The sequence below is a fragment of the Corvus cornix genome, chromosome Z (assembly GCF_000738735.6).
Source record: "Corvus cornix cornix isolate S_Up_H32 chromosome Z, ASM73873v5, whole genome shotgun sequence".
Lineage (NCBI taxonomy): Eukaryota > Metazoa > Chordata > Aves > Passeriformes > Corvidae > Corvus > Corvus cornix.
In genome coordinates, this window is record NC_046357.1 from 12,832,130 (window position 1) to 12,845,528 (window position 13,399).

General features: G+C 38.8%; 1 protein-coding gene across 8 annotated transcripts in view; it reads right to left on the minus strand.

Annotated features, from left to right (window-relative positions):
* SPEF2 (sperm flagellar 2) overlaps window positions 1-13,399 on the minus strand; it is an 80,739-nt gene that overhangs the window by 60,397 nt on the left and 6,943 nt on the right. For all 8 annotated transcript variants that reach the window (XR_005603907.1, XM_039567440.1, XM_039567438.1 and 5 more), the window contains exons 3-6: window positions 12,357-12,606; window positions 6,698-6,838; window positions 5,590-5,672; window positions 4,525-4,741 (exon numbers count right to left, since the gene is read on the minus strand). Coding sequence is in view for 7 of the 8 variants with exons in the window: in XM_039567440.1 (XP_039423374.1) it covers window positions 4,525-4,741; window positions 5,590-5,672; window positions 6,698-6,838; window positions 12,357-12,606 (691 nt within the window). In the remaining variant the exon portion in view is untranslated. The remainder of the gene's footprint in view (window positions 1-4,524; window positions 4,742-5,589; window positions 5,673-6,697; window positions 6,839-12,356; window positions 12,607-13,399) is intronic.

A 13,399-nucleotide genomic window follows, 5' to 3' on the forward strand; every position in this document is an offset into this window, starting at 1 on the left:
TGGTCTGTGTGCACAGACACTTGGAAGGCTGTGAATTGTTATTTTTCAAAGTATTCTTGAAACATAATAGTATCTTCTCACTGCTACACTTCTCCAGACTGTTCTTGGTATCTAAACTAATGCTTAATCTAACTAAAAGTTTTGCCTCACTATCGCAGCCCAAAACTCCTTTTGAGTCCTAAGCAAAAACACCGGCTTGCCTTACAAGCCTCATTCCAAAGACGAATGCTACAGCAGAATTCTAGAGGAAATATTTGCTTCAGATGCATCAAAACTGCTATGAAATGTATTCAAATTTAAGGACTTAAATTGGGATCCGATTTGAAGATTTCAAATTCATTTTTCTAAAAACAGAGGCACAAGTAAAGTCAGTTAGTAGTAATTTAAAAAAATGAAAAACAAAACACACCAATATGAAGTATCACTTCTATTTTCTATCAGCTGTCTGTGACGGAGAGGGCAAAACACATTATGTAACTTCACGTATAAATGGAAAATCCAACTTGATTGCATATGATATATACATTATGATGATAAATATAAAGAGGTCTAGATCTGTCCTACACAATGCAACCAGGACACTTGTAATAGAATTCTAATGCACAGGATGACTATTGTAATTGCAACACTAAGAGCAAGAACTTTCTAAATAATTTAGATATTTAATGCTGATGTTGGGGTGAAGCCAATTTAAAACAAACAAACAAACAAATAAATCTCTTTCCATATTTTTTAAGTTCCTTTCCCTTCACAATTGCTGGGAAGAAAGTACATTCCAATTAAATTCTGGTGACTTGAAAATATTAGGCTGATATAAAAATGTCTTAACATTTTTCTTATTTTAGCCAAAATATGGGCTTTGAACTCCCCTTTCCTAGCACTGAATCTCATGACACTGCATGATAGTCCTAGTGACAAATGTGCACTCATCTTGGGCCTTAATCATAGAGTCCTTCACCTGGATGCTATATTATCTCTCTAGAAAGCTTTTCACTAAATGAGGATCTAATTTCAAATGTGTCTTGTTTTGTTCTTTATCCGTAGTATACTGTTTGTAAATAATTTTTCTATGGAGGGAATTATCATCATACATACAACTGAAATGGAAAACAATGCAATCACAACAATTTCATTCTAAGTGTCATTTGATATAGCTCAGGTGATAAAATTTTCCAATAGTACTGCCTAATGAAGAGTTAATCTGTCCATTTCCTCTTACATTCATGAACTCAAGACAATAACAAGAGGTATGGTACCCTTTGCTGCCTCAGTTCCAGACACTGTTTCCTTATACTTGGTATTTCAATTAAGATTTCAAAGAAGAGCAGAAGTTACACAATTTACTTCTTATTGCAAGTAAAAATCCTTCATTTTTTTCATTAGTTGCTGCTTACCCTCAGCCATGAATTACTGCAGCAGTAATAACCCTTCACCAGCAGAAAATGGATGTTAAAATCCTTATTCACAGAGAACTGAATGAGCCACCCTAAAAGTGGTGATTTGTCAAACCATCAACTGTGTGGTGCAAACAGTTGGTCCAGTGAGAAATTAAAACACCTTTTCTAGGTGAATTTGCTCTTCAAAAAGGAAATTGGAAGAGTCACTTCACATCAGCCATAACAGATCTTCTCTTTTTAAAAGAATAGAGAACTTCGGTATTTTAAGTGATCAAATACTTTGGCATGCTAACTAGGCCTAAAAACAGCCAGCAGGAAATTTTTGAGGAACAAGAAATAGTGAGAAGGCAATTCAACCTACACATCAGATAAGGAAGGATTCAGAACACCAAACTCCAAACACATAGTTTCAAAAAGGATCCTCATTGGATGGTTGGATGGGGGAGTGAAGCATTAGTAGCTATTCTTTCATACAAAAAGGAATGCACAAAGCACTCAAGCCAAAGGCTGGTAAGTTTTGAAACTTCTGAACTTACAAAGACACAAAATAAAACTTGTAGTAAAAGGTTTTGACCTAACATTTTATGTAAACATCTTCACAGTGAACTTTGAAGTGCTTGAAGAAATCATAAATATGACAAATGGGACATCTTAGTAATACTTCGAAAAATTACTATTGAGAAAGCATAATAGACACCTTTTTTTTAGTTTACCTACTTAAGACAACAGTGGCATCCAGTGGCCAAACATTAACGTGTTTATGTTTCATGTTGTTCATACATAGTTACTATATCACGTTCTTCTATTTTTCTGTTTCCTTGTTTGATTTACATACAAGTGAAAAAATCCTGTGCTGTTGTGTGGTCATAAATTTTATGACCAAAACTTAGAGCTTAGCATACATAAATCTACTTGATTGACAAGTAATAAGCTACTAACAATTAGTTTCTCCTCCCACTTTCAATTTCTTGATTTATTGCTGATAGTAGCTTACATCTGATAACTTTTTAACTCAGAGAGATAAAATCTGAACAGAGCATTGAAAATAACAAGTACAAATCGCCAATAATGTGTTGAAATGGTGGAGATAAAGATTCAGAAGCCATACAACTGTCAAATACTTTCAACACCTGCCTATGAAAATCTGACTTCCATCATGCTGTGCTCCACCTAGAGTACTGTCATGTAATTGTAAAGTATTGTCTCTCCCAAGCTCCAACTTGTAGTGTACCAAAAAAAGAGAGTTTGAACAAGATTCTTTTAATAAACGTTTGCAAGTATGGATACAAAACACAGCACTCTAAAGGGATGAAATTCCTTTGACTCTAAATGATCCCATGCTGTGTTCAAGGTTTATGCAGTATAGGTAAGAAACCAGACCCAAATGCATATAAACTGCTGCAATTTCAGTCAGCAAACCCTTTCCAGTTCAATATCTAATGGAAGAAAAAAGCGATTTTGAACTAATTTGTAAACTCATTCATTTTTAAAGAAAATACCTCAGTTTGCTTCCCACTTCTCTTAAGTCAACTAACATCTAATTTCTGAAATCCCATGAAGTCCCAACAAAACAGGTTTTCCTCTGCTAATTTAGAACCAAATTACCACTAAATAGATTCTCTGATATGGTCACATTACTGTTTCAGTCAAATGCTCATTTGTCTTTCCTTCTAGTCCCTGCAGTCTGTGATTTCAGTTGTTCCTACATCAAAGCTGATTTTTCTTCCTGGGAAGCTAGGAACACTATTGCTAGTTTTTACTTGATTTGGAGCTGCTCTGGAACTCAGCTGCTGTATCCACCAAGTGCTCTGCAGACTGGTAGCTGTGGCTTTTGGAACCACTGGTCCACACTGCTGGGGCTGCAAGAGCTGAGAGTGCCTAAAGAGCAAGTTCGGGGTCTGCAGTGATTTCAGGTAAGTGGGTTGCAAAACTTCTTCATGGCCTATGCATATCAACAAGAACATAATGTAAAATCTCTTTGAATGAGACCTCAGAGACAGGATATATGAGAAATGGACTTTTGGTCTTAGCCACTACAGGCGTTTTTCAAAAACAGAGGTCTGACATAGACACTGAGAAGCATCTAACTTCTAGATGTTTACCCCAACAAATTAAACTTTTTCTTAATATTTCCAAAAATCTCCAGACATTAGATGTCAAGGCTTAAATAAATAAATAAATAAATAAATGCAATAGTCACATTTTCAGAGATGCTACACATCTGAAATGCTATTATTATGCAATATTATTATTATTACTACTATAGTTAGTATTATTATTACTAGCAGTGGAAATAGGATCAGCTATGTAATGTTCGACACATATGATCTAAACTAAGGACTCACAGGGAAATACTAAAATAAAAAATAACCAAAAATAAAAAAAACCCGAGTAAGTTGTAAGGTTGTATTTTGATAGAACCATTCTAAAAAACAGAAGATCTGTGAAATCAGTAATCTAAAAGCTGCTCTTTAAAGGAAGAATCTATGAAGAGGAATCCTAAAATCCTTGTGCTTTATGGGACAGGATTAAAACAGAATAACCTGCAACATTCATTTTTGGACACAACGCAGACATTCTTCAGAGACATATCTTTTATTCAATAACACATCAGACACCAAAGCTCTGACCTGAAAATTAAATTTTGATTCTTCATATCACCCAGCACAACCATTTCAAAATTCATCAGTCCAGACCAAAACCATCATATGACACATTTGTAAATACAGGTATTCAAACAAGGACTGCCATGTTTTCTGGTTTTAAATGTGTCTTCTTTAGAACCAGTATACATTTTGATACCATAGGATGTTCAACTTTTGAGGGAAGGGGCAGGGAAAAGAAGGCAGGTCTACAACGGATTTTTAATAATCTTTGTTCTGCTGCCTTAATTTCATCCTTTAAAGTTTATAAGTATGACATAAGGGCGGTGATGAAGAAAGTCAACCTTCCATATTTTTCAGGGGTTGACACAAAAGAGGTATTCAGACATAAGTGTATGTAAGTCCCTTTATCCCCTTCAAATTTTATTCAGCCTTCCAGAAGTACTCATTTTATATTTATAAGCACATTTTAGATTACTAATTAATTGCACATAGACTATGTACTTCAGCATACAATTTCCCACCTCCTGTGCTTCATGTGCTGCTAACTGATCCACAAGCATTTTTTGTCGTCTCTTTGCTCGTTGTTCTCTAGCAAATGTATCTTCCTCTACATGTTTTTGAATTTTCCTTATATATTCATCATCTGAATAAATACTTAACAGCTCAGTTCTCATCTCTGGTATAGTTTCTAGAGTTGTTTCTTGAAACTTCTGTGTTTGCAATAATTCTTGCATATCACTGATTGAAAAAAGAAAGATAGGAATTAATGTTCTTAAGCGTCTTTTCATAGAGATGCCTGTATACTTATGTGCAAGTCTAACAAATGTAGAACATCATTCTGTGGGCACTGTGGCTACTTCTTGATGCTCTTGTGCCCCACAGTGTCCACTAGGTCCAGAGAAAGGTTCCAGCACTGACTTGAGCCAACTAATCATTAGTTTCTTTGTCAATATGAAGCCAAATTCTGCAGAAACAGGAAGTCAGAATGGCTCACAAAATGCCAAAGAAAGATGGGTCACTCCTGAATATAGCGATACACTCTGAGTAGTTTTGCAGCTATTAATCACAGGTTTTACACCCAGAAATATCCATAGCAGTATGTATGAGTGTCACATCTTCTGAGTAGGGATGCATATCACTAAGGGTGACAGAATGAAAATTACTTGCAACTATTCACAAATAAATCAACATGCAGATAAGTTTCAGGAGAAAAGTTACTTCTTTTCCCTTTGAAATATATTACTGTGTACGTACATTCACAACCATTCCCATTTTGCTGCAAGGCTAGCTGACCCTACAGACCCTATGACTAAAACGAACAGAAAAAAAGATGCATTTTGAGCCTTGCTGCATACATGGCAAAAACTATTGAAGGAAGTTTGAGCCATCACTACTACAACTAAAGGTAAGTTAAAGACACTGCAACTGTGTTGGAGCTGAAATCATAGCTAGTGCAGTACTCATTCAAAGGATAATCACAGTTTAAACTAAATGAGATATTACTCTTTTTTCAAGTAGCTGTGTACATAGCAGACACCTGAGGTAGGATCCTGCCTATTCTTAACAATTTAATATTCAAATGTTACCTGTCAGTCACCTGGCCGTGTACTGCAGAGGCACTTCCTGCCACTTGAGACTTCTCAAACTGTTCTATCTCCCTGTATACATTCTGAAGAAGTAACACAAAATTTTATGTTTCCTTTCTCTTCACAAAGCAACGTAAAGAAGGTTCAACAGAGCAAGTACTAGGGAATTACTTTCATGTCAGGTTAGTACAACAGAAATGCTTACACTGAAAATATTGTAAGCATCAGCCAACCAAGAATAAAGGCAAGATGATTTCTTACACTTTTCACTTCCTTTCCCTCTTCCCTCTTCCTAGCTACACCTACTTCCACCAGCCAGAAAATCCTAGAATTTTGCAGCAGTTCATTCTGCAGGATAATTCTGATTTTGCATAGGGCTCTAGCAGAGTATATAATTCTCATCATGTGGGTATTTGAAACAAAATATTCTGAACTATGATCTGCTTTAGATTTAGTAGCTTGAATGTATCCCTGATAGTTTTTTCAAGCAACTATGCTCCTATAGGTTACTATACATTTAAATGCATCTGTTACTGTTGCCCCGTTGCAAAAACTGGTAATAGTTGCACCCCTAAGGACAATACAATCCATGAACTTGAATTACAATCCAAGAATTTTTTGGTACCAGATAATGCAGATTTTTTTTTTTAATTGCTGCATGTCTTGATTTGATTTAAGATTACTGTCAATTTTAGTTGTTACTAACATTTAATAAGCAGACAGTTTCATAGTGTGTTACAGAACAATTCAAACATTACGGTGCAAAATGTCATCATGCACAAATCAGAAAGGAACATTAATGTTTTTATTTAATTTATTCTTTTTAGTAGACTTGTATCTACTTTCAGCAACCAAATTGCTACCTATCTATGGTATTTATTCAGTATGAAATTTCTCTTAACATCAAAGCGATTCTTATTAAAAACCAACTGCAAAATCATAATCATGCAAATATTCAGCCCAATTTTCACTGGTTGAACTGATATCAGTTTGCCAGTCAGCAGCTTTTGGATGGTGCAAGTACAACATTTGTAACTATAAATGTTCCCAGAAATTATGGGATTTGCGTTAATGTAATTAGCATTAAACCAACAGAGATGGTAATTACCTCTGCTTCCCTTTTCTTCTTTAAGAATCTTTTGGCTTCAACAGATTTTATGGTGGGTCTTGATGGTTGTTTTTGAATCTGTGTAACAGCTGCTTGAATCCTGGCCATTATTTCATTTTGTCTCCTTCTTCCTATGTAATGCTGGTATGAAGCAAATATAATTAAGCCGAAAATTATCTTCCAAGAAGAAACTAGAAGAGATTATCAGGCTCCAGATTTGAGCAAATGTCGGAGACTGAAACCTTATAGTTTATGACTTAAACATCTTCATGAAGGACCTTTGCTTATTATAGCAAAACTGTACGACAAAAGCTGCAGAGAAGACCACCACGCCCTGAATGGAGCCCTGACTGAGGTCCTGAACTGCTTGCTGATGAGCATAGATAAAGTAACAACTCAGGGCTGGGGGAGAGGAATACATTCACAGAGCACAAGCTTAACACCTTCAGAGTGGAGACCGGAATGGAGACCGCAGCCCAAGGGCTATCAGCTGCCAGGCTTTGCACAGACCCTCACACCAAAGGGTGGGGGGAAAGAGGCTTTGGGTGTTGGAGAAGTCTCTGGTTCAAGGCAGTGAACACCCATCCTCCGCTGTACAGAGGAGCACAGCTGCAGGACCCCTTCACCCTGGGGAAAAAGCCTCACCCATGTGAAGGACAGCAGCGGAGGTGTCATGGCCCATCAAAGGCCCCCCCCAAAGGGGTCCCCAGACCCTGCACCAGAGCACCAGAGATGATGCAACAGATCCACTGTGTAGCAAGGGACTGTGTCAAACTGGCCCCCTGCAAGGGAAGCACATGGGTGTTCCCACATGACCCAAAGGTGTATTAATCCACTGGATTTGATACATTTGGCGTCGCATGATGGCGCAGAAGTGGTGGGGGACCCTCACCACCAGAAGATCCGATGGAGGGGAGCAACGAGACGTTGTTGGGGCTCTCAGATGGGTGATATGCTTCCTTATTTAACCTCTGTCACACCATCCCCATGCACAACTCTTTTTCTATTTCTTTCTTTCTTTCTTTTATTTTTCTTTCTCTTTGCCTATTTTACCATGAAATAAAACATCAATTTTTTGGCACCAACATCTAATCTCATTTGGTTTTAATCACATTTTTGGGTATATTTTGAACCTCTCTGGGTCTGATCCATTTTATTTACAGAGGCTTAGTTTCCTCTGGTTTTCTGTGTTAAACTAGTTCATAACATCAGATAAACAGTGTTTAATAGGCTTTAAAGGGCTTTCATTGAATTCTAGTTCTAGTACAGTACCTGTTTCAGGTCTGATTACAGCACAGAAAATGAGAATACCAGTTTCCTGGCACAGAAACTGAGAATACCATTAGGTAACACATTAGGTAAAACTAGCTCAAATGATCGAGAAGTAACAAACATATAGATTACACTCATTTAAAGTGCACCAGATACACATGCAGGTAAAGGTGGAACAAAGAAGAAAAATACTTTTTACACAAAGAAGTCAAAGATATTTAAAAACATATAATACATCAAAAGAGATATTCAAAATTTCTCTTTCAAAATGTTATTTTGAATATTTAGTATATTGCTTGCATTTTGTTTTCTAGACACATCTAGTCCCTTCTAGATGAAGGGACTTCTTTTCATTCTTGTTCATGCAGTGGCAATAGAACAGCTAAATAACCACAGCAAGACTCTCTTCCTTCATTAGCCATATAAAATATACATCAAATTAGTCAACTACTTTGTCAATGTGGTTCAACACCCCCTGAATACCAGGCCATTTCCTCTATATAAACTATGAACTCTGCTTTGGATGAGTGTTTCCATGTCTAAAGAAATTTCTTCCTCCTTTTTTACCTCATCAGAATAGCTACACAGAAGTACAAGATGTTCTGAGGCCATACCCACTATAGGTGCCCTTCTGTCATTTTCCTGCTTTTGTACAGCGCTTCACCTTTTCTTCACAGAAGAAGAATGACACAGACCTCTTTTACAAGGACATCTCAAACCATACAAGGTGTGAAACGTGCACTTTGTCTTCAAATCTATAAATATTTTCCATGCTTGACAATATGCAAATACTCTCAACTTAACATCAAGTGATGCTTAAATACGTTTTTAAGGTCTCACAAGAGTACATTGGCTTTATTTCCATGCACACCACTTTTCTTTGTTCTTAGATAAATGTGAGTGTGTAGCACAGAATCAAGAAGCCTTCACACTGGCTTTAACTAACTCATTAAGCACATAACCTTCAGGAAATACTTCTTCAGAAGTCTATAAAAATAAGTAGTCACTTTTAAGTATCTTGGGCTCTTTGCTCTTCTTGGAAGTTCTGAGCTCTCAGCTGCTCTGCAACATGCACATGAGCTCTCTTATCTGTTATCATCTTGGATTTTGGTTCAGAAGGCTCTGAAATCTGCTGTAGTTGCAAGTCATTCTGATGTCGTACTACAGTTTTCAAATGCTAAAGCTAAAGATCAAGCAATGAAGAGTCAGAAATAGTAATAAACATATTAAAATATGATCATTTTGAGACCACTGCTTCAAACTGTGTTTTTCTGTGTTAATCTACACAGAAAAACCTCTAAACATGTTCAAACTGAAAATCAGAACTAGGTCCATTAAAAAGAACTCAGAGATTTGAGCTTGAATGATGCCAAGCTTTGTTTAGTTGAGAGAAAAGGACACCTCATTGCTCTGTACAGCTTCCTCTGGAGGTGAAGTGCAGAGGAAGTGCTGTGCTCTTGTCCCTGGTATCCAGTGAGAGGACATGTGGGAACAGAATCACAGGATGGTTTGGTTTGGAAGGGACTTTAAAGATCACCTAGTTCCAAGCCTCCTGCTCCGGGCAGGGACAGCTTCAACTAGACCAGGTTACTTAAAGTCCCATCCAGCCTGGACTTTAACACTTCCAGGGATGGGGCATCCACAACTTTTCTGGGCAACCTGTGCCAGTGCCTCACCACTCTCACAGTAAAGAATTTTTCCTAATATCTAGTCTAAACTACTTTCTTCAGTATGAAGGCATTCCCCCTTTCCCTGTTGCTCCATGCCCTTGTAGAAAGTCTCTCTGCATCTTTCTTGTAGGCTCCCTTCAGTTCCTGGACGGCTGCAATTAGGTCACTCTGAAGCCTTCCCTTCTCCAGGCTGAACAATCCCATTTTTCTAAGTTTGGCTCCTCATAGCAGAGGTGCTCTATCACTCTAATAATTTTGATGGCCTCCTCTGGACTCACCCCAGCAGGTCCCTGTCCTTCCTGTGCTGGGACCCCAGAGCTGGATGCAGTGCTCCAGGTGGGTCTCAGCAGAGCGGAGCAGAGGGGCACAATCCCTCCCTCCCCTGCTGCCCACGGGCTCTGGGTGCAGCCCAGGACACGTTTGGCTCTCTGGGCTGTGAGTGCCATGGCCGGGGGCATGTCAGCCTCTCCACCCACAGCACCCCAAGTCCTTCTGGGCAGGGCTGCTCTGGTCTGTTCATGCCCAGCCTGTGCTGATACCAGGGGTTGTCCCAACCCAGGTGCAGCACCAGAACTTGGTCTTGTTAAATCTCATCATGTTCCCATGGGCCCACTACTTGAGCCTGTCCCCCAGTCTCCATCCTGCTGTTTATCCACTCAAGCGGTGTGGATTGAGAAGTGAAGACTGAGGCAAAAAAGTTGAGTATCTCAGCCTTCTCCTCCTCTGTTGTTACCAGTTTTCCAGCATTGTTTATTGACCTTCCTTTTCTGCTTAACATACCTGTAGAAGCTCTTCCTGTTATTTTTTGTGTCCCTTGCCAGGTTCATTTCCAGCTTTGCCTTGGCTTTCATCACTCCATCCCTACACAACCATACTTCATCTCTATACCCTTACCAGCTCACCTTCCCCAGCTTCAGCTGCCTGTGTGTTTGCTTTCCCAGCAGTTCCCTAACTCAGCCATGCCAGTCTCTTGTCTTCCTTGCCTGATTTCTTGCTCCTGGGGATTGCTACCTTTTGCTCACTATGGAAGAATTCCTTAAAGATCTGCCACCTCTGTTCTCCTCCCTTGTCCCTGAGGGCAGCCTCCCAGGTGATTTATCTTCCCAAAGAGCTGGAAGTCTGCTTTCCTGAAGTTCAGGGGCCTACCTTTACTCCTTACCTGATCCCTCAGGACTAAAACTCCATGAATGCATGGTCACTGCAGCCCAGGCTGCCTCCAGTCTTGATGTCTCCAGTTATCTTGTTTGCATTAACAGATCCAGTATCACATCCCCTCTGTCTATTACCTGGCTCAATCCTCCATGCATTCCAGGAGTCTCCTGGATTGCCTACAGCTCCCTGTGCTACTTTCCCAGCAGATGCTGGGGAGGATGAAGTCCCCCAGCAGGACAAGAGCCTGTGAGCGCGACGCCTCCTGTAGCTGGAGCAACACTTTGTCAATAGGCTCCCCTTAGTCAGGCAGACTGCAGTAAATACACAGGGCTCCCTTTTTTGTTTTGGTCTCTGATTCTTATCCACAGGCTTTCAACCTTCTCATGTCAATCCCTGAGACAACTCTTCACCCTGAATCAACCTCTTGATTTAGAGGGCAACCCCTCAGCCTCTCGTTCCCCTCCTGTCCTTTCTGAACAGCCTGTAGCCATCCATCAGTCACAGCATTTGTCCCAGGCTGCACCAGGGGAGGTAAGGAAGCAATTCTTTACTGAAAGTCTCCAGCTTTGTAGATATTCAAACCCCACTGAACAAGGTCCTGAGGAACCTGCTCTAGCTGGCTTTGCTTGGAGCAGGGGGGTTAAAATAAGTGAGTTCCAGAGGCCCTTTCCAACCTCAACCATTCCATGACTCAAATGCCATTCGGAACTTGTCTAAAGACAGGACCTCCTCTCAGTTGCTCAATTTCTTTAAGCTGTCTCTCTACAGGTGAAGAGATATTTCAACTTTCCAGTACTATCTTTGTACTTGTTGGTAAACTTTCTGCTTGTAGACTGTTTTTCAGAAATAGAGCCAGAAAAAAAAAAAAGTGAAATTTCTCCCAGCTGAATATAATCAGTGATATATATCTTCTTAAAAACTCCTCATCCTGATAACAAATAATGGTCTGGACATACTGAATATTACCACTGAAAACAAGAAGGAAGTCTTTAACAGAACCTACCACATCAACACTGACTTCCTCTTAGACATTCCCTTTTCCCTTTATTTTTCTCTCTTTGTATTTCTCAGCATGTGGTTATTACAGAATGGAGTGCAGTATAAATATATGGAGAGACATGCAACAGAATGAACCAAACCACTGTGGCACAGAGTTCAACATAGTTATAAATAGGTTTCCTGGAGGGGAAATTAGTCTGAGTTGATATCTAGACCGCAATGCAGTCTACAACCTGTACTCATCAAAAGAGTAAAAAGGCAGCTGCTGAACAACTACTAGCCTTTGTTGTTACAATATTTTAAGTCTGGAGAAAGCTTGAAACTAGAGCAGGTAACACAGAATGAACCAAAACAAACACAGAACACAGAAGATCAATATCCTATTGGGCTCCTGATAAGCTGTGCAAACACACCGTATAACAAAGGACTGCTTCTTTTCCTTATAAGTACTGGGTTTTGAATAGGATATTTACAAAGTAGAGAGGGAAAGCACACAACATGCTTGAAAGGTACATGTAAATATGCTACCTTTTTTGTATTTATTCGAAAGGGGCATAGTTAGTTACCTCTCGATTTCCACTTTCAGTAGACTTAAGCTTTACAGTTGCTGCAGGTCTCATTGCTTCCATGGCTACTCCAGTGAACTTTGCCTTCCTCTTTTTTTCTAAAGCAATATACAATTCATATAAAAGATTTGTTGCAGCCCCATGCTGTCCTGTCATGATGTCTTGGGCCATATTCGCATTAAACTGCACACCAAGGAGGTGAAGTGTGGGCTCCAGGCGAGAAAAATTGTTAATTTTTGCATCTGCAACTCTATATAATTAAAAACAACAACAAAAAAAAACCAGAACATAAACTTATTTTCAAATTCAACTTGCTGCATTAAGCATGGTCATGACATTTATCTCATACCAAGATAGGAGAAGAAAAAAACCAACCCACAGAGGACTTCCTTAAATAATGTGATACACACTTTGGCTTAAATTTTATGCTGCTGTACAGGTAACTGCATTGATTACTAGGCAAAACTTTTTGAAAAGACAAAGACCACATTGGATTATATAAATCCTGGTACATGTGCACACAAAGTGCATCTAACAGCAAAAGCTAATCTGGATTGCAGCTAATGGTATACCATCCACCAAACACACAAGGAGTTTGAATGAAGTTTCTGTATTAGCTGTACCAGTCACTTGAGCTCTCACCAGTTAAAACATAAGGAAGTACAAAAAAAGTCAGTATTATCTATTAACCCTTACAACACTTCAACATATTTTTTCTCCAATAAAAAGAAATGGACACACAGGTTAAAGCAGTGTTGAAAACAAAGTCTATGTTCTAAATGAACAATTTACATTTGAAACTAAAATAGTGGCTTGCAGGCTAATATTTCTCTTGATAAGTACATTCTCATGAAGAAACACTCGGGATCAACAGATACACAGGGCAAAACCAAAGAACAATAAATTATCAGTTTATAACAATTAACACATCAAATTTCATCAAACAAATCCATAACTTCAGTCTGAGTCAGAAGATCATGCTTTCTACTGCTCTACTGCTCTACTGCTTAGCAACAGTTCCCTCACATGGACCAACAAGCTTT